At 39.8% G+C, this 21,407-nt stretch overlaps 2 protein-coding genes across 5 annotated transcripts in view; one reads left to right on the plus strand and one right to left on the minus strand.

The window, feature by feature from the left end:
- Positions 1-1,518: 1,518 nt before the first annotated feature.
- EMC3 (ER membrane protein complex subunit 3) lies at positions 1,519-16,756 on the minus strand. Its single transcript, XM_069473883.1, has 8 exons — positions 16,433-16,756; positions 9,936-9,993; positions 9,504-9,597; positions 7,555-7,659; positions 6,451-6,532; positions 4,784-4,863; positions 3,904-3,986; positions 1,519-1,749 (listed from the first exon to the last, which is right to left on the minus strand). The coding sequence occupies exons 1-8, from the start codon at positions 16,585-16,587 to the stop codon at positions 1,621-1,623; spliced, it is 786 nt and encodes a 261-aa protein (XP_069329984.1). The 5' UTR covers positions 16,588-16,756; the 3' UTR covers positions 1,519-1,620.
- Positions 16,757-16,834: 78 nt separating this feature from the next.
- FANCD2 (FA complementation group D2) overlaps positions 16,835-21,407 on the plus strand; it is a 53,528-nt gene continuing 48,955 nt past the window's right edge. For 3 of the 4 annotated variants that reach the window (XM_069473884.1, XM_069473886.1, XM_069473885.1), the window contains exons 1-2: positions 19,012-19,075; positions 20,940-21,080. In XM_069473884.1, the coding sequence (XP_069329985.1) occupies positions 19,012-19,075; positions 20,940-21,080 (205 nt within the window). Of the gene's footprint in view, positions 17,024-18,978; positions 19,076-20,939; positions 21,081-21,407 lie in introns of those variants that run through there. The other variant, XM_069473887.1, reaches the window with a different exon arrangement.

A 21,407-nucleotide genomic window follows, 5' to 3' on the forward strand; every position in this document is an offset into this window, starting at 1 on the left:
GACCTTTTGTAGTTCATACACTATACTACACCCCCACTTCTTGGAATGCAACGAATTGTGGACATTTTAATCTATGGACCTTTGCTGATTCTGTTCCCTCTACTTGGAATGTCCTTCTATAATGAAACAGTCTTTCAAGGCCTGGGTCAAAGTTTAGCTCCCTCATGAACCCTTGTTCCATTAATATTTGGTTTATGAAGCCATTTTAACTATCTTTAAAGGTCAGGGTTTCTTAACTTGGGTCTGTGGGTCACTATGAATAGGCTTTAGAGGGTCTGTCTATGCACCCGGGTTACCTAGGAATCTGTGTTTGCACCCATGTATGTTACTCTGGAGGGAGGGTCAGAACTTCCCTCAGATTCTCAAAGAGGTCCTGTGACCTCAAAAAACAAAGGTCTTTCTCTTATGAGTTCTTTGAGGGCAAGTGTCACATCTCTTTCATCTTAGTCTCCCTGGCACTGGTCCAAGATAGACATTCACAACGGTTGGCAGATGGCTGGTAGTGATCCGCGAGGCAACACTTTCACAGGCAAAGAAGAGAAAACAGGATGGTTTAATTTGTAAAGTCAAGAGTTATTTGTTCTTAATTACAGTGCTCAATATGCAAATTACATCCACCTCTTGGTACAGAAATGGCACCCTGTCACTTCCCTGGGACGGATAATCCAGACAGAATTATTCCCGGGCACCCTTATCTGCTAGCAACTGCCCTCTCTCCTTTTTACATTGATATGTAAACTCTCTTTTGTCCAGAAAATGAGGTCTTTTGTCCAAACTGGAAAATGAGGCCTTTTGTCCAATTGAGTTGCCATTTACAGTACAAGCACCATTGATTTGTCAATGGATTTCATATATTCTGATGTCCAGATCAAGACCATGCATTATTTAACCCGTCTTTAATGATCCCAAAGGCACTTGAGAATCCAGCAGTGCCTCAGGGTCACTGGTTTTCACTGGATAGTATTAAGAGATGTAGGTTTGCTAAGTCTGTCCTGGCCTGGGGTATTCACTCTGGAAAGAGTTTATGTGAATAAGGTCTGACACATTTGCTTTCTCTGTCATTCTGTAGGCTCAAAATGAACAATACAGGGAGATTCATTTTGCTGATCCATAGTTTAAACTTTTGGTAGTGAAAATGTTCTACTTTTGTAAAGAAAGTTAAAAATACTAACAAAAAATTAAAGGTAAAACACAGGGTGTATGGATCCCAAGAGAACAGGACTTTACTGTGGCTAGATGTCAAGCTGACGTGTGGCTAGATGTCAAGTACATAATAATTAGTTATTCTAATAACAGTCCTTCTTCCAAAGACTGAATTTTTGCTAAGATTTTATATATTATCAGTAGCTTGAGTTTTCCCCCTTTCTCTGACTTTCATTACTAGAGTAACCAGAAGGAATATTCAGAACATTTTTTAAACTGCAAGTCACCCAGCATACTCCTCCTATTTCCTCTAGTTTCAAACATAAAGGGGAACCCAGCTCAGACAAGAACGAGCCTTGCTGCACACCCGCCAGCTCTTGCATCCTCCTTTTTATTCCCAGAGGCACCAGCTCCAATGAAAATTACAAGGTTAAGCGCTACTCCAAGTTCCTGACACAGCTAAGCCCTGCTCGGTCTTCAAAAAATAGAGGTCTGTAATTCCTTTTTGAACATGCCTTCAAAGTGGAGGTCTTTGGCCATGAGCTCCTCTTCGACATCATCTAGTGCCCACTGGTGATCTGTCAGCTCCAAAGCTTCCCACTCTGTCTGCAAAGGAAGAGAACACCAGGGCAGGGGGAAAGGGGCTTGTTACTGACCGCTGTGGCTGACCTTTACTGATCAGCTACCCTGGGCCAGAAGCCAGGGTAAGCTATTTACATGCATAAGATCATTCAATCCTATGATACTGCTACCCTCTTCCCTTCCCTGTCCGTTCTTCCTCTTCCTTCTCAATTTAGACATAAGGAGACTGAAGGTAAGAGAGGGCAAACAATTTGTTCAAGGTCATTAGCGCTAGTAACTAATGGAGCTGAGATTTAAATTTTGGTTCGTCTGACTCCAAATCCCTAGTGCTTAACCTGTTTATCAGCTCACCCTCACTAAGTACCTGCTTTGTGCCCATACTACCCTTGAGATGCATACAATAGACAAATCAGTGCTTTGTGATTCTGGGCCCTTTCATCAAGGGACTTGTCATCTGGTTTAAGTTGTGCAAGGTCAAAGATGCTTTGACATAAATGGCAGAGAATGTCTTCAATGGGCCGAAGAACATTTCCTCCAACCTATGTCCAAATACATAATGGCATTTCATTACAGTCTGTTGGAGCCCAGTAATAGATGATTTCATCACTGGAAGACTTTGATAGTGTGAAATATAAACTGTTTTGCCATAAAATCATTTGCATGTAAGCCATTAATGTTAAGCAGGAAAAAATTTGCAGAATTTTCTGAGAAATTACTTTTCGCAGAAAATTCTATTAATCTGACTACTTTTGCCTTAAGTTAAATTAGTGGGTTCTTAAAAAATGCTTTATGAGCTGGACATATGCCTGTAGTCCCAGCTACTCAGGAGGCTGAGGCAAGAGGATCATTTGAGCCCAGGAGTTTGAGACCAGCCTGGCAACATAAGTGAGACTTGGTCTCTAAAAATAAAACATAAATGCCTTATGAAATTTAATGCACAGTACAAATACTAACTCATGAGTGTGGTTTTTTTGAGACATAATTCACACACCATAAAATTCATCCATTTAATATGTACAATTTAATGGATTTTCGTATATTCACAAATATGCACAACCATCACCACTATCTAATTCCAGAACACTTTCATCACCATAAAAACAGTACCATACCAAAAAACCCATACCAAACAGTAGACAGTTCCCATTACTTGCTTCCCCCAACCCCTGGCAACTACGACTTTATTTTCTGTATATTTTCTTCACTATTTTGGACATATGTGGTCTCTTGTTCTTGTTTTCTTTCACTTAGCATGTTTTCAAGGTTCATCCCTGTTGTAGCATGATTCAGTACTTCATTTCTGAATACAGCTGAATATTCCACTGTACATATATTCCAAAATATTCCATTTTGTTTATCCACTCATCAGATGATGGACATATGAGTTATTTTTACCTTTTGACTATTATGGATCATGCTCTGAACATTCTCATGTAAGTTTCTATGTGGACCTGTTTTCAATTCTCTTGGGTATTTACCTAAGCTAAGAGTGGAAATGCTGGGTAATATGGTTACTACGTATGAGGGTTCCCATTTCTCCACTTGCTCACCAACACTTGTTATTGTCTATCTTTTTGATTATAACCATCTGAGTGAGCGTGAAGTGGTATCTCACTGTGGTTTTGATTTGCATTTCTCAAAAAGCTAATGATGTTGAGCATCTTTTCATGTGCTCATTGGGTATTTGTATATCTTCTTTGGAGAAACGCCTATAAGTCTTCCAGTCCAAGAACATATCTTTCCATTTACTTAGATCTTTTTTTTTTTTTTTAATTTTTATTTTAAGACAGGGTCTCCCTCTTTTGCCCGGACTAGAGTGCAGTGGCATCATCATAGCTCACTGTAGGCTCAAGTGATCCTCCTGCCTCAGCCTCTCAAGTAGCTGGGACTATAGGTGCATGCCACTATGCCCAGCTAATTTTTTTATTTTCTGTAGATACAGGGTCTCACTATATTGCTCAGGCTGGTCTCAAACTCCTGGCCTCAAGCAATCCTCCCACGTTGGCCCCTCAAAGTGTTAGGATTATAGGTGAGTCACTATACCTGGCCCTAGTTTTGCTAAATTTAAATTCAAGTGATAGACCCACATTGCCCTCACCGCAGGGAACTGATTTTTAAAGCAACTCCCTGGTAACACCTTTTACAGCCTCACTGTAGCTCTAAGTGAATGGAGTGTACCTTGAAAGCTTTGTTGGTATCTGCGGGCATGGCCATGGCTGCTCCAGTCATCTGCTCCTGCATCATTCGTGATTGGTCAGCAGCTGCAGCATAAGACATGCCTACGTGAGTGCCAGGGCTCAGCAAGCACCCTAGCACCCAAGACGATGACTAGGATAGCTGCTCGGTGGTAGGTTAGAGAATCAAACGACAGGTTCACTGGCTGGCCCTGTTCCCTGTTCCCTGTTGGCTATGTGACCGTGAGAAAGTCACTTTATCTCTCCTGAAAAATGGTGGGGAATAATAGCAAAAGACAGGTAACTAAAGGAAGCTCTAAATTTTATTTTATTTCAAATTTCAACAACAGTAACAATAGCCACCAGTTACTGATCAACTACTACATGTCAGCTACTTCACTAAGTGCTTTGCATATTCTACCTCTTCTGCTCCCAGTTGCCCCACAGGTTAATTAATAAGGTCCCTATTTACAGATAAGCAAACAGAAGATTAGAGTGGTTAAGTAACTTGTCAGAGGTCCCAGCCATTTAAAAAAGTGAGCCAGGATTAGTACTGGAAAGGACTCTAGTCCATGAACTAACTAATCAAACCGGTTAGTTGAAGCTTTACATCTACAGGCTTATGTTATTAGTGCTGGATCCTTTACATGAATGTATCAGACTTCAGGGAATCAGTATTCTCCAGTGATTGCTAGGGAGAATTTAGATCTTCAGTTTGATCCCTAGAATTTTCAAGATTCTTCCAGAAACTTCAGAAACTTAAGGAATGAAGCACCGTATTTGACTATGCTAACGAACAGCGTAACCTACATGACTTCTCCAGCTCTAGCATGGATGATTCATCTATTGAAGTATTTGCTCATTAAACCTGACATACTTCTTACCATTATCTTGGCCCAAAATCAGAGAGTAAATGCTCCGAAGCCCAAACACATTAAGGAAGTACCAGGATGCAGAACTCACCCTGGCAAAGCAAAAACAAAACAGTATTAAGTAGTTATTCCAGAAATTAATGTAGTTTACATTTTTATACCAACCAAAGTTATTCAGTGTATGTAAAGGAATCACCTGGAATAAGCTATATTCATCCAAAGCACAACCAAAGAAGAAATACAAGTTGTTAAGGCAGTCTTCCCAGTACAGAAGTATATTAAATAAAAACTGAAATAGGCCTCCTGTCCTGAATCCCATTCTCTAGAGGAAATCACAAGTGTTGGTGTGTTCTATACTTATAAGAAAGGATTAAAGGTAGCTTTCAGGAAATACTTGCAGGACTATAGCTACTGTTCTAAGTTTTCAACTTTATATCACCAAGGCTTCCTTTAAGCTTAGGTTTCTCACCTTGCCCTCCTAAAATAAATATGCTTGCATATAATAAAAACTAAAAGGAGTGTGAAAAATGGCACATAAATGGAAAGAGCCACACTCCACTCTAAGACTTGGGTAACATAACAGCAGGAGTCTATTCTGGTTACTCCATTAGGCTGCAGATGAATAAATGCGCTGTCTGTATGTGACGCTGATCTATCTACCACAGTAATTGTACACTCAGGTTCCAGTCTCCCCACTGTCTGTGTGAGCATGTCAGTCACATACCTGTCTAGGTGCTGAGAAAAGATAAATAAGCTTTTCTACAACCATGAAGGTTCTGTTTAGCCCAAATGAGACTGGAAGGTAAGAATTTAATAGAATCATGCTGCTCTTATAAAGTACAGCTTTTCTCCTCCAGTAGAGCTGTGCACAGCCAAGACTCTCCCAGCATCTGGTCTGTCCTGCCTCTCCCACACAACCAGAGACGGCTCTGCTCAAACTGGCAAGTGAGTCAAGAAGATCACCAGTGACCCCCATTTTGCCCATTATTCTCCCCCTCTTATTGTTTGGCTTCTTTTCTATGCCAGTCTGTGGGAGGCCATAGACAAAACAGCCTGGAGAGGCCACGTGAAGCAGCATTACTGGGTTCCAGATATTGCAGCAATGTTTTGTAAGAGTTTTTCAGATTTTAGGTTTTATTATTCTACAATAAAAAGTAGAGTAATAAATAAAACATGAGTGCTGGATTTGGATGGACTTTGTGGTCAAATTTCACCTCCTCTACAGACTTCATAGACTGCTAATGAGGATAAAATATTAAAAACACACAGCACAGTAAATGGAACTAATGAAAACTATTAATGTTATCATTAGTAGTAATGTATTTTGGAAAAAAATAATACAAATATCCATTCCCATAAGCTCCAGGGTGTTGCTAAAAAGGTTTGCCCTAGCCAGAATTCCTGGCTTAATCTTTTAACTTTCTGGAGGTTGACACATTCACCCCTGCATTCCTAAGCCCAAGCAGCTAGAGAAAAGAGGCTGACTCTTCCTTTCCTTTTGTAAGACGCATGTAAAAGTTGCTATAAACCACCTATGACATTTCGAGTGGAATTTCAATGAAAAATAAATTTTAAACACCTATTCCAGTGAATTATGCAAGTTGGAAATCTTGATCTTTAAGAGACACTAGTTTTAGATTTTGATTTGTGTTTTTTATTAAATAAAAGAAAGTTCTTACCAGGATGCATCTAATGTAAGTAGTTCGATTCCTTGCTGTAGCATAGGCTTAAAACGGAGGGTCAGTGGAAATGGCACTTTGGCTGCAGAAAAGAAAAAAAAAGTTCACAACCACTCTGAGCTGTTTTATTTTAGAATAGTTCAAGTGTGAATGCATGTATTCTTTCCCTGTGGAGGTGGGAACTTGCCACAAAGCTTTTGGAAAATGATTTCTACAAGGAAACTGTAGCACTTTCTGAAGAAAAAAACAGTCAAAGTGTCACTCTGCTCTACTTTCCTTGAATAATACCACCTTTTAGATTGCTTAGGAAGCAAGGACTCAAAGTAAGCTGTGACCTAAAACCTGCAAAAAACTTGCACTTACCCGTTAAACCCTGAATGGAATACATATACACAAAGAACTACATTACTAAGAAACCAAATTGATGAAAATCAAGTCAACTTACAAACAAATAGATTGCAAACTTACCCTAACACCTAGCAAATGAAGCCAAAATAGAAAGAGGCTTCCCTTTATCCTACTCAACTGGAATTACTATATTAGTTTTGGACACAAACTAGCAAGTTGCTCATTTGAGTCTCTATCAGTAAAAAGCAAAAACCATCCACATGATGAACTTAGGATCATTTTGTGACAAGAGTCATAAAATCATAGCTTTTTTTTTTTTAGACAAAGTCTCACTCTGCTGCCTGGGCTGGAGTGCAGTGGTGTCATCATAGCTCACTGCAGCCTCAAACTCCTGGGCTCAAGCGATTCTCCTGCCTCAGTCTCCAGAGTAGCTGGGACTATAGCTGTGCATCACTACACCTGGCTAATTTTTCTATTTTTTGTAGAGAAGGGGTCTCACTATGTTGCCCAGGATGGTCTTGAACTCTTGGCCTCAAGTGATCTTTCTGCCCCAGCTTCCCAAAGTGCTAGGATTACAGATGTGAGCCACCACACCCAGCGCTAAATTTTTTTGTTCAAAGAATGTTACCAGTTTCTTCAAGAAAACATAGGACCTGTGAAATTAGTATCTTAGTAGCAGTTGGATTTCTCTGAAAAGGGACATGGGAAAGGAACACAGATGAAGTAAACATGAAGTCTGCTGGGTCTGTAACTTACTTGTGACAAAGCCTGAAAACGTCATGTTGATCCATCCACCAATAAGAATCATAGGGAGGACATTTGTTACATTCCCTTTCATCATGTCTGTGAGCATAGTGGGATCTAAGACAAAAAGCACAAGACACTACTAGATTTTTACCTCTGTTGGCAGGGACTTTCTTCTGATTTTCTACCAATTTTTAATGTACTTGATAATTAAAGACAAGTTCATTATAAAAAAATTCAAATGACATAGAAACATTATGATGTAGACAGCTCCTCTGAGCCCACTCTCTGAACTTTTAACTGTTTATTGTATATCCTTGCATCTTTTATACACATATACATGATAATTTACATATAAATGCATACCCAATAAAGGGATACTATGCTTACTGCTTTGCTTCTTTTTTATTTATTTATTTATTTATTTTTGAGACAGAGTCTCACTCTGTTGCCCGGGCTAGATTGAGTGCCATGGCATCAGCCTAGCTCACAGCAACCTCAAACTCCTGGGCTCAAGCGATCCTACTGCCTCAGCCTCCCGAGTAGCTGGGACTACAGGCATGCACCACCATGCCTGGCTAGTTTTTCCTATATATATATTTTAGTTGGCCAGATAATTTCTTTCTATTTTTAGTAGAGACAGGGTCTCGCTCTTGCTCAGGCTGGTCTTGAACTCCTGACCTCGAGCGATCCACCCGCCTTGGCCTCCCAGAGTGCTAGGATTACAGGCGTGAGCCACCGCGCCCGGCCTGCTTTGTTTCTTAATTAAAAAAAAAATTAATACATTGTGGATGGCATTTCCACACTGATACAATATATATATATATCTCTTGATATTTTCAAAGCTTGCATAGGATGCCACTGTGTGGTCACACTGATCACTTTTGGGTGGATTTATAGATTGTTTCTAATTTTTTTGCCAGTAAATGATGCTACCAACAACTAAATCCGCATGTTTCTGTGTTTCTGTGAGAGAACATCTTAGAAGAATTTCTGGGTCAAAGGATTTGTACATTTAAAATTGACAGACATTGTCAGATTGTCCTTTGTTTGACAAAGCCCTACCATTTGGAGTGCCTACCAATGGTGAGAGGGCCTAACTTCCCCTGATTTTGTCAACAGTGGCCTTGGTCAATTTTTTCAATCTCTGCCAATTTAATGGGCTAAAAAAGGACATCTTGTTTTAATTTGTATTCCATAGATTATTAATGAGGTCAAGTATCTTTTCATATATTTATTGGTCTTTGTGTCTTATAAGTTTCCTTAAAGACTTGTTAAAATTAATTCCATACAATCTTAATTACTTAAAAAAAAAATTAACTCCTGTACCTTCTGAATGGGTTTAAAATAGCCGGTTATCTTACCAGAAATAAGTACTACTAAAATGAGAGGACACTCAACACAGAACAATGAATTACTTTTTCTTTAAACATGCTTTATTTTTCACACAATTGGGATCAGTGGAAGTAAGAAATCTGTTAGAGCTAAAATTGTAGGGTGGACCAAGCAATCATGTCTGACAAAGAAATGGCTGGCCTTGGGAAGTAGTGAGCTCCTCATTCAGGCAGGAGCAGGGCGACCATCTGTCAGCAATAGGATCCAGGCACTAGGTGGGAGCTGGGGCTAGAATGCTTTTCCAGCGATGCTCCATAGAGCCCTGGTCCTGAGGAATAGCATCAAGGAGAAACCCAGGGATAATCGCTCTGGCCTCCCTACTCCATTGGCCAAGAGCTCTTTTTTTTTTTTTAAATTTGTTTTATACACTGGGGTTCCAGATTTATTTGAGAAAGAGAACTCCACTTCCATAGATCCCCGTATTAGATTATTTCTAAGGTCCCTTGGATTACTATCTTCTACAATATTTAAATAAAATTACATCCTCCCTCCACCCTTTCCCTTGCCCCACTCAATAACCAGTGTTAAGAATCTTCCTTAAAGATGAGAGAAGGGAATAAACGTACCAGTCATAGGAGAAGGTGGCACTACCTTCCTTTTAGTTTTTTTGAAAAATCCATCCTCTGGGTTGTTGAAGTAATATTTTCGTGTCAAGAAAGACTAGTAGAAAAAAAAGCTTTTTAAGTCTAAGAACTATGACATTGCAAACTGTCAAATTATTCCCCAGAGGCTTCATCAGAAGGCCCTTGGAGTATGCTCTTACACTCGGAGCTGTCGGTCTACCTGGCAGCTGACCTGACACTTTAGCTGAGTCACATTTAAAAACAATTTCCTAAGAAGGATGAGGTCACACTGACAGTAAACACCACTGGGCCACAGCTTAATTACTGAGTTGCCAACCTTCAGCTTCCCCCAAAGAGTCCCCTTATAAAACATTCAGATATCTACTGCCCTCAATGGTGAACTGTGGAGCTTTTTAATAAAAGATAAATGAGTACCTGTTTGGGAATGTATTTTCCATTTTCCCTGAGGACTCTGCTTCGAATTAGGACTTGACTGAAAAATACAATCAAGACAATGAGATTTTTAAAAGTGAAACACTAGAAGAAAATGAGAGAGTAAAGTAGAAGACCTATTTAAACACAAGAGAGGACCTATTTGGCAATAGCTCTGTGCGGAAACTTTCCAAAATGCAAATATCTTTAAAACCAACATATTTAATCTAACAGTCAGGTTTTCAGAAAAGTATTTCTCAGAAGTGACCATGTTTCTGAACAAAAAGATTTCTGAGGAAGGCACATTTAAGACATTACATTCAGCTTTTTCTTACTTCATAATAAGTTACAGAGGAACTTTCTCTGAGTGAAAGGAGTAGCAGTTGGACGCTGTTCCAAAGATTTGGAGGCAGGAGGAGATGGGGTGAGGATAAAAGAAGGAACTTCTTAATATCCACTGAGAAATGAGTACAGGACCTGAGAGGGCTATCTGATGGACAACAAAGAGAAATTCCATCCAGGATTCAGTCTGTTAGAAAGCTCTCAATGAACATTTATTGAATTAATAAATGAAATTATTTGGTGATTAGAGCATAGTTGATCATTAAAGATAATAGAGTGCTATATAGTAAGTGGGTGTTGCTAAGATACAAATACCAAATAGAACAGAGACACAAAATACTAACTTTTTTCTAGGTATTCAAAAATTGTTCAAAGGGGGAAAAACCCCTTAAATTGATGGAAATCCTTCTTGAAAAGTGAAAACAAAAAATTGTAGACAGAAATGAACACAAGAAAACTGTGCTTGGTTTTCTCTCTCTCTGCGCCTCAGGACAAACCACCTGCTCTAAGCAGTCAGTACCTGCGGGGTCTTCTTATCACTCTACACATGTTCTAGCTTCTCCACATGCTGACAGTGCTCTGGTGCCCTTTCCTTCACCAACTCTACCCCGGCATGCCCTAACATCTTCTTAAAGCCCTATCTTCTCCACGAAACTCTTTCTGATGCTTAGTGACCTTGTGGAATTCTCTGTTTTTCTTCCTCTTCATCTCGTTAAACTGTACAGTTGTCTACAGTATACACAGGCCTATTGAGGTAACTTGTAATATATCCTGCTCCCTGGGTGCTAGCCTAAAGATACTCAAAGTGTGGCCTATGTACCAATGCTGGTCTGTGACAAGGTAAGTACAGACATTGAGTGCAAGGGTTTATAGAGTTTTATAATAGTTTGACATTCTCATAACATGCAAATATGTGATCAAAATATTTTACAAAAGCATCAGTCTGGCTGGGCATGGTGGCTCACGCCTGTAATCCTAGCACTGTGGGAGGCCAAGGCGGGTGGATCGCTCGAGGTCAGGAGTTTGAGACCAGCCTGAGCAAGAGCTAGACGCCGTCTCTACTAAAAATAGAAAGAAATTATCTGGCCAACTAAAAATATATATAGAAAAAATTAGCTGGGCATGGTGGTGCATGCCTGTAGTCCCAGCTACTTGGGAGGCTGAGGCAGTAGGATCGCTTAAGCCCAGGAGTTTGAGGTTGCTGTGAGCGAGGCTGATGCCATGGCACTCACTCTAGTCCAGGCAACAAAGTGAGACTGTCTCAAAAAAAAAAAGAGCATCAGTCTGCAAGAGATTGGAATTAAAAAACAACCCCCCACACCCCCGCCGCCCCAAACTGGTCATTCTCTATTGACAGTATAAGAAGCAGTAGGTCTAGAATAATGAGTAAAAAGTTAAGCTCTGTCAGGAGTTTGAGGTTACAGTGAGGTAGGATCAGGTCACTGCACTCCAGCCTGGGTGACAGACCAAAACCCTCTCTCTAAAACAAAACAAACAACAACAACAAAAAACTTAAGCTCTGGAGTTGGACAGATGGGTTCAAATTCTGTCTCTGCCACTTATTTGCTATCTGATCTCAGGCAAGTCACTTAAATTCCTAAGCCTCCATTCATATTCTGTATAATAACAGATTTATTCTTTCATTGAACAAATATTTCTTGAACTTCTGAGTGCCAGGTACTGTGTTAGGTGACATGAACAACAGTGATCAAAATGTAAACATCTCATGAAGGTTAAAGTGGGGTAGAATGACATTTAATCAAATAACCAGAGGAATAAATGTGAAATTCAACTGATAAAATCCTAGGAAGAGAGATGGATAGTGTTATGGGAGTGTAGACAGGGGGAGGCGACTGGTCTAGGAAGTCAAGGTCTGAGAGGAAGCTTTGATGAGGATGTAGGATTAAGCTGGAATCTTAAGGATGAGTGGGAATTACCTAGCAAAGTGCTGGTGGGAACATCATGGACAAAAGCCCTGTGGCAGAAGTAAATACTATGTCTCTGAGGACCTGAGAAAAGGCCATGTGGCTAGAAGAAAGAGAAGTACCGGAAATGTGTGACAATGTCATCTGAGACGTGGGCAAGAGCCAGACTACACAAGACCACGTGGGTTCCACTATATTTTGATCATTATCTTAAGAGGAAAAGGAAAGAGAGGAGAGGGATTTTAAGCTGAGTTCTTCATACATATTATCTCATTTTAAGTCATTACTATTGTACCTGGCGCATCTTAAGCACTAGACTAATGGGATCTGATATTTTCTTATTGCATGTTTTATCACTTGGATTGAAACTCTCTGACAGCAGGGTCTTGATTTTGTCTTATTTTGTACCCCACAGCATATAGCAGAGTGCAGGGCATGTGGTAGGTCATCATGAAAACTTGTTCACTCTATGATAATTCAGGACTTTTCCAGCACTGTCATCGAAAGAAATTCATCTAGATCTCCTGTATTTATACTGCTAAACAGTTATGTAGGATTGGGGCTGACAATCATGACCCTGAGGTATTTCAAGGCCCTGAATCAAAGCAAGCTTAAATTATTGTGTATATTCTAAATACTCAGTTTCTTAAGCTGAGATCCATGGCTGTATTCTCTGAAGTTTGCAAATTCTAGAAGAAATATTTATACTTTCATTTTCATGAATATCTAAAAATTTGTCCCTGTACTGGTTATAAAGATAAAGCTTTGGTAATTTCCAACTGAAAGACATTTTCTTAGAATAAAACTTTAGTGGCCCGGAGTGGTGGCTCACGCCTGTAATCCTAGCACTCTGGGAGGCTGAGGCGGGAGGATCGCTTGAGGTCAGGAGTTTGAGACCAGCCTGAGCAAGAGCAAGACCCCATCTCTACTAAAAATAGAAAGAAATCATCTGGACAGCTAAAAATATATAGAAAAAAATCAGCCAGGCATGGTGGCACATGCCTGCAGTCCCAGCTACTTGGGAGGCTGAGGCAGGAGGATTGCTTGAACCTAGGAGTTTGAAGTTGCTGTGAGCCACGGCACTCTAGCCCAGCCAACAGGGCAAGACTGTGTCTCAAAAAAAAAAAAAAAAAAAAAAATACAACTTTAGTTCTTAAAATCAGTACTTCCCAAACTGGTGTTCCATATTAAGAATCCACGATTTTTTTTTTCCTTTCTAAAGAGTCAGTATGTTCTTCAAGTTTGAGAACCACTTTTCACATACATTCTATCTCCAAATATGGTCTAATATATTTCACTCATGCATTTTTTATTTAATACATTTTAGAAAAAATTCAGTTAAGTTTTGAAGGAGTGAAAGCTTAATCATTTAAGAAATCAAACTTCCCATTTTATGATCACTCAGGCTAATGGAAATTTATACTGTACTTAAATGTTTTACAATTAAAAACATCTTTTCCTTGGACTTAGGCCAGTTCAGGATGCATAGCATTCTACTCAAGTTCAAATGATGTCTTCGTGGGGCAGAGTCACACCAAGTCAGAGCTGGCATTATCCAATCACCTCACTTAAAGGATAGTGCAATTACGACAAGAGATGTTGGGTTTTCTCTAAAACAGTGGTTCTCCATGGGGGTGGTACTGCCCTCTAGGGGGCCTTATAGAAATCTGTGGAACTTTTTTAACTCAATGCTGGGGACAGTCAAGTAATACAAAGAATTGTCTCATGTCCCACACTTTTTCTTTTTTTTTCAGAGATGGGGTCTCATGCTGTTGTCTAGACTAGAGTGAATGAAGTGGCACCATCTTAGCTCACTGTAACTTTGAATGTCTGGGCTCAAGTGATCCTCCTGCCTCAGCCTCCTGAGTAGCTGGGACTACAGGTGTGCAACACCCTGCCCAGCTAATTTTTAAAATTTTGTAGAGATGGGGTCTTGTTATGTTGCTCAGGCTGGTCTCAACCTCCTGGCCTCAAGCGATCATCCCATGTTGGCCTCCCAAAGTGCTAGAATTACACGTGTGAGCCACCGAGGCTCACTATATATAGTAAATTTGCAGGTATGCAAGCACCAAGTAACTACAGGGAAAAATTGCACTTTGTTTTATTCAGAACTTTACCAAGAGTAGTTCAGCATTTAGGAAAATCACATTGAGAGAGTACTGCCTTCTGTGATATTTACGTAGCTAACACATCTGTATCAGTTAGGAGAATCACATTGAAACAGCACTGCTTTCTGTGATATTCATGTAACTAATACATATGTATCAGTCCACAACCCAATATGACCCAATTATGGTGATTTTACAGAGAGGCTCATGCATCTGACTTCTGCATAACATCTTCTAGGACACTTGTGAACAAACACTTAAGAAATATAAATTATCTTATTATAAATTACTTTCCTTTTATTTCTCCTGATTGTTACAATTACAGCATTTATTATTTTTTTAAATGTTCTATGTAGACTGCACTAACTTTGAATTTTATGTTGGGGTTAAAAAGGAGAGATTTAGATTGAATATATTCAGAAACATCACTCTAAAATCATATAGTGAACCAAAGGTGGAAAATTGTGGCAGAGAATCTATGACAGCAGGAATTGGGGTTAAGAGGATTTAACTTAGAAGTGAGACTGATCTAATTTCAAGTACAGGCACAATATTTTGCTAGTTTGGTTACTGTGGGAAGGCTACTTAACTTTTCCCAGCTTCCTTTTCTTCAACTGTGAAAAGAGGTTTTGGATTATCTACCTCATTGGCATTGTAAGGATAGAATAAGAATAATTTTTAGCTGTTAATAAATGCTAAATGTCTAAGCTCTCTCCACTTTTGTATCCCTCCATAGCCTTTCTTTGTGTGGTAAATTGACTTAAAGTTAGTAACAGGGGCCTGGCTCTTGTCAATTCTGAAACTGATGCCACAGAAAAATAATTAAAGTGGTCACTGTGGTATAGTGGAAAGAGACCCAGACTTGGGAACCAGAAGACTTGGCTTTGAGTCCTGAATGTTACCATGTGTGACCATGGAAACTTTTTAAGCTTCAGTTTCAATAAAATGGGAGAAGAGTACCTACCTTATAGAGTTGCTTCGAGTTTTAAGTAAGTTAATGAATATAAGTGCTTAGCATAGTGCCTGGTATAGAATAAGTGTTGGTTTATTATTCTTCTTACCATAGTTGGGAAGGACAACTGAAAATGATAAAGCAGTGCTTCCCAAACTTCAGTCATTCTCATTCCATGTTAGAATTTTTTGTCTCATTCACCTACTGGCACTTGTACTATTACACATCTAATATTTTGTATGTATCATCTTTTTTTCTACCTATATAAGTTTTTAATTTAAAGGAATCTTTAAATTACTAGCAAATGGAAATCCAGTATTAACTGCCACACAAAGAAAGTAACTGTTAAAATAAATACAATAGAAATAAAACGTTATTATTAAATTTTAACTAGATATGTGACCTGTGGAAAGTTCTGAGCCTGAGGCTTGCTCTCTTTGTTAAGATGAGAGATTAATAAGTGATATGGAGGTCTTAAAGATATAGTAACACTTACCTGACATGGTCTCGGAAAATAATCAGTACAATTGATTGAAAATTATTTTAATATAGAAGGGACGTATGTCTACATACCACCTAAAATCTTCTCAAATTCCTGTCCCTGCAGATAAATACCGTAATGAAGCATGTGAGGAAGAAGTTGCCTTCACTTCAGGAAGGGAAATATTAATTACAGCTCCTCACATCTCTAATGGCAATTTTACAGTTTGCAAAGCGCTTTCTTACTTAGCATCGCAGGGGACAACACAGCATTAATTCGGTAGAACGGAGATTATCACACCCACCTGACTGGATGTTGAGAAGGCTAAAAGCAGTAACGCACCTGGCACTCAGTAGGCACTCTTCCCAACGAAAGAGTGGGACAGGACAGTTCATAGATAAGTCCACCGAGGATTGGCGACTAACCTAACAAGATTAATTTTTTGAGCACCTAAAACGTCCCAGACCCTATGCTAGGGGCGTTACAGACATCATCTAATTTGATCCTCACGCCTGCTGTATGAGGCAGGTATCATCCTTACTTTACAAAAGACAAAAATGAAACACAGGTAACAGCTAAGGTCACCCTGCCAGTGGGGGCGCGACGCGAACCCAAGCAAACTGACACAACCTCTGCACTTTCTCGCCCAAGGTCAAGAGAGTGAGGTCGGCCGAAGAAGGGAGGGCACTGACCTGTCAGACACTTGTTCCTGGGTGAGCTTCTTGTCGCTCTGCAGCAGGATGGACACGTAGTGGCGGATCATGCCCACGAAGAAAGTGATGATAACGATGGGTAGGACCACCCAGAGCCGGATGTTGGAGTCGAGCAGCAGTTCTGGCCCCGCCATCTTCTCTGAAAACCCGCTCCCAGCCGAAAGTAGCCGCGTTTCTCTTCTCGGGGGCGCACGCGCTCCTCTTCGAGTTCGCTTCTGGGCCTTCTCACACCCCTCAGCTCAGCCGGCCCAGGACTCTGCAGCAGACCCCCGCCTCGCGCACTGCTTCCAGGTGGGCCGCCCAGCCGCCCACTTCCGGCGCGGATATTTGACGTCAGGGCGCGGGGCGCCTCGGTAGCGACAGAGCGGCGTTGCGGCAGGCGGGAAAGTCGAAAGCTAGAGGTGACGACGGCTTGTCGGTGGGTGAGTGCAGCAGCGGTCATAGTCTCTCAAGGCCCCGCGCCCCTGCGGCCTAGTCACTAGGCCCAGGCTGAGCCCGGCTTTCCCCTTGGGGCTCTGTGCCCCGAGCCTCGGCTTCTTCATCTGCCCTATCGTGGGATAATCCCCCCAGGTACCTCTCTGCGTAGTTAAAATGACGAACCAAGATGGATTTGACTTTCCCCTCATCCCCTACTTCTCGATGGCCTCCTAGTCCAGGCAGTAGGCCTCATCTGTCTTTTAGGCTTTGCTGGAAGCCAGATGGAATCACACGTGTTAAGGGCAGGTTCCCTGCAGATAGACCGTCCTGACTTGCCTTAGTTTTTCCGTCTGCGAAATGGCTGATAATGGTTATAAGTATTAAACGAGGCAAGGGATAAATAAAGAAAACTCAGCACAGTGCCTGGTACTTCGTAAATGTTAACTACTATAAGTGATTATTATAATCAAGTGTAAATATAGGTGGTAAGGAGTGCAGGTTCTGGAGCCAGACTGCCTGAGTTAGAATCCTAGCTCTGTCACTGATTATGAGAATAATAATGGTACCTACTTCAAAAAGTTTGTGAGAGATAAATGAATTATTAAATATAAAGTACATAACACAGTTCTTGTTAGCAATTAGTATTTTACCTGCCCTGCTAGCCATTTCCACTTTGAATATTCTCAGAAATTTTCTCTTTATTCTGGAATCTGTGCTGGGCACTAGGGACACTGAGATAAATGAGGCTGGCTTCCTGCTGCTCCAAGGAGCCACACAGTCTGACCCTATCGTGATGTGGTATGGGTTCCTAAGTATACTCTGGAGCAGGGAAGCTGGAGTAGCAAACTCCCCTACGGATAGGAGGAACACTTTTCAAGGAAAATGACATTTGACTGAGTCTTTAAGGATGAGTAGAAATTTCCAGGCAGATAAGAGCATTTCAGATGAAGAGACCACTTTTGTACAAAGGCACTAAGACTAGGAAGGTTCTGGTTTACAAGATAAAACCAGAAGGTTATGTGATTCAGGCCCTCCCCTATCTCTACAGTGTCATTTCTAATTCTACAGGCTCCTTTCTGTTTCAGTATGAGTTTTTCTTTGCCTGGACTACTACTCTTGTTTTGGTTTTTTTTTTTTTTTTTTTTTTTTGAGACAGAGTCTCACTCTTGCCCAGGCTAGAGTGAGTGCCGTGGCGTTAGCCTAGCTCACAGCAACCTCAAACTCCTGAGCTCAAGCAATCCTCCTGTCTCAGCCTCCTGAGTAGCTGGGACTACAGGCATGCACCACCATGCCCGGCTAATTTTTTCTATATATATTTTTAGCTGTCCATATAATTTCTTTCTATTTTTAGTAGAGATGGGGTCTCGCTCTTGCTCAGGCTGGTCTCGAACTTCTGAGCTCAAACGATCCGCCCACCTCGGCCTCCCAGAGTGCTAGGATTACAGGCGTGAGCCACCGCGCCCGGCCTGGACTACTACTCTTGTACTTCTTCTACTGGCTAACTCCTATTCTAACTCTCAAATCCCTGCTTAAAAATCACTTTCTCAGGGAGATTGTCCCCGAGAAATTGTCCCTGCTTTTCTCCACCACTTGCACTCTCAAGTAGATAAATTTCCTTGTAAGCCCTCATAGCACCCTGTGCTTTTCTTTTATAGCACTTACACAACTGTAGTTAAAAACATAGACTATTTGTTACTATACTATAAATTCCCTGAGGACAGAGATCATGTCTGTCATGTTCACAATTGTAACCCCAACACCTAGCAAAGGCCCTAATATGTAATATTGAATTAATGAGTTAAAGGACTGGTAGTTTGGGGCCAAATGATAAGGAGTCTTGAATCTCAGATGGAGAACTATGGGTTTGTCCTTCAGCAACAGGCAAGTGGTCTGCCTAAAGAAGGACCTAGGTAAACAAGTCTTGAAAGGAAGACAGTATTGGCCAGAGGTAGGCGTTGAAAATTGCTCAGCACCTGGATTTAGATAGCATTAGTATGAAGACTAGAACTCCTCTGGTTTTGGATATAGCAGTTTTCTTTGAGCTATAGCGTTGACTTCTCAGAATTTAGGTTCTAGAGGGTAACTTCTATTCTCTGATTTTGCTCTAGGAAGTAACATATAGGCAAAAGACTTTGGTCAAAATGGTTTCCAAAAGAAGATTGTCAAAATCTGAGGATAAAGAGAGCCTGATGGAAGATGCTTCCAGTAAGTGTCTAGTCATTTGTTGCTTTATTTACTGTAGCAAATGTGTGAGGCACTTAAAGAGATATAAAGTTCCTATTTCTCAAGTGCTGAGAGTCATCAAGGCTAAATGGATAGAGCACACAGAATCTAGTACCAGGAGATTTGGGATGGACTTTCTGCCTCTAATTCCACATATGACTTTGGGGATGCCCACAGCCTCTGAGCCTCAGTCTCCACATTTGTGAGACGAATTAGTATTGCAGACTTTATCTACTGTGCATCATCTAGGTGCTAAGACACAAACATACAACATAGTCCCTACTCTTTTAAAAACCTCCCTTAAAAAATTATGATCTATTCTCCATGATCTTAGCAAGGTGGGAAAAAAATTATGGTCTAGATAAATGTATAAAAAAAAGGTCTATGATAGTGATGTATAAAGGAAAGACATATCAAAGCAAGCACACCAGAGGCAAAGAAGCAGTGCACACTCTGCCCTTATGAGATTGTGTTTGACAAAAGACATTAAGAGTTCCAAAGAGAAGGCATTGATAGTCCTTTTCACTTATTACACTCATCCACTATATTAAAGCAGTTCTAACTTGTTGATTGAAGAGTTATTTCTTTTTTTAATTGAAAAAAATTTTTTTTAGCCAGTCAAATTTAGCAGTGTGGAGTTTTATACTAACTTTAGTGACACTAATGTTAATAAGTTCTGATATGAAGTTATTTTGTATTAGGTTATTGGAATGTAGGTTTGATTCTTGATCAAATACAACTGAAGTTGATTAAAATGCTTGTTGAACAGCATTTAGAATGATTAAAATTTCAAGGCCAAAAGCCATGTAAGGAATAGGCTTGATTTAGAAAAGGAGATTCTGAGGCTCTAACAATGTTAATAAAGAGATTGTAGAATATTGAGAAATTGTTAGAAATTTTGAAATGAAGAGGAATAATTTACAAGTCACTAAAAGTAAATATCATACTTTGGAAATACTGTTCTCCTAAGGGAAGAGACTTCTGAATTAAGTTTATTGGAAGGGACTTGGGTTCTCTTGGTCAGTGATGAGCAAACTGAATCTGTCATTTTGGTTATACATTAAATTTCTTTAATTATAAATTTAATTATAATTAAATTTCTGGTCTTTGTTTCATTCTGCTTAAGGCTTTATTAGAGAGAGGAAGAGGAATTAGAGGAGGAAGAAACAGTACAGTTGCCTCATTAAAGGAAAGAGAAGATTTTATACTTGGCTTCAAGTACCTGTTTGTGTTTGTTTATTTATTACCTCATTACTTTTTGTGTGTTGAAAGCCTTGGATGAAACCAATCTGGGCTTTGTATTCAAAAATGTGATGCAGGAGAGCCTGCCCCATTCTGTGGACCCTTGTGTACAGATCATCGAGTCTCAGATTTGGTGTGCATAGGATTATTACCTAACGAGTTTGTGAAAAATTCAGTCTCCCAGGTCTTACCCCCAAGATTTTGACCCAATGGTTCTGGGATATGGCCTAGGAATATACATTTTAATAAGCTTCCCAGTGATTTCAATGCAGTGGTTTGCAAGCAACAGCTTGAGCAACACTAATTTAGAATTTGGGTGGAAAATACTTTCATAATTATCGTTAAAATGGCACATTTTGAATTTTTCAAATGAAAACTCGATAGGTAAATATAATTCTATTTGTTGATTGTTTTATTTGTTTGTTTGTTTGGAAGCCACTATTGTTGACTATTGTTACAGATAGTTTATTTCACTACAGCATCAATTCTAGTACAATTCTTCAGGAACATACCAATTTTTCTCTCAGGGTTATTAGTCCTGGTTTTACGTTCTAATCTTTGCTTTATTATTTTTTACATTCTTGAAAATTTTCTCTACTTTCAGAAGCCAGGAAGCAGCCACTTTCCAAAAAGACAAAGAAATCTCATATTCCCAATGCAGTTGAAGAAAATGATAGTGTCTTTGTAAAACTTCTTAAGACATCAGGAGTTATTCTTAAAACCGGAGAGAGTCAGAATCAACTAGGTAATATGTTAATCTAAATCTGTTCTCTGAGTTTAGTGAAAGGGCTCAGAACTGAATCGTGGCTTTCCCAAATAGAGAAACAATGAATATTAGAAATAGGGAGCCATCTATCTTGAGACAAAGACAAAATTGCTTTATAGAGAATATTGTTACAGTCTTTAGTCCTAGTTAATGTATGTTAAGTAAAGTACTTATGCTTTTTCTTTTAGGAAAAAAATGTTATATACTAGTACTCCTTTGTGTTTTCTTGTGAAAAAATAAATTAATACCCAGGAAGAAATTATATCTGTGTCAGAATAACTTCAGAAGAAAAAAAAAATTTTTTTT

This window comes from Eulemur rufifrons, chromosome 7, assembly GCF_041146395.1.
Source record: "Eulemur rufifrons isolate Redbay chromosome 7, OSU_ERuf_1, whole genome shotgun sequence".
Classification (NCBI taxonomy): domain Eukaryota; kingdom Metazoa; phylum Chordata; class Mammalia; order Primates; family Lemuridae; genus Eulemur; species Eulemur rufifrons.

Coding starts and splice junctions, on each gene's coding strand:
- EMC3 (XM_069473883.1), bottom strand. CDS start 16,587: ATGGCGGGGCCAGAACTGCTGCTCGACTCCAACATCCGGCTCTGGGTG. Junction 6,533..7,554: donor GTTTTCAGGCTTTGTCACAA/GTAAGTTACAGA, acceptor TCTTTTCTGCAG/CCAAAGTGCCATTTCCACTG. Junction 4,864..6,450: donor CTTACATTAGATGCATCCTG/GTAAGAACTTTC, acceptor TTGCTTTGCCAG/GGTGAGTTCTGCATCCTGGT.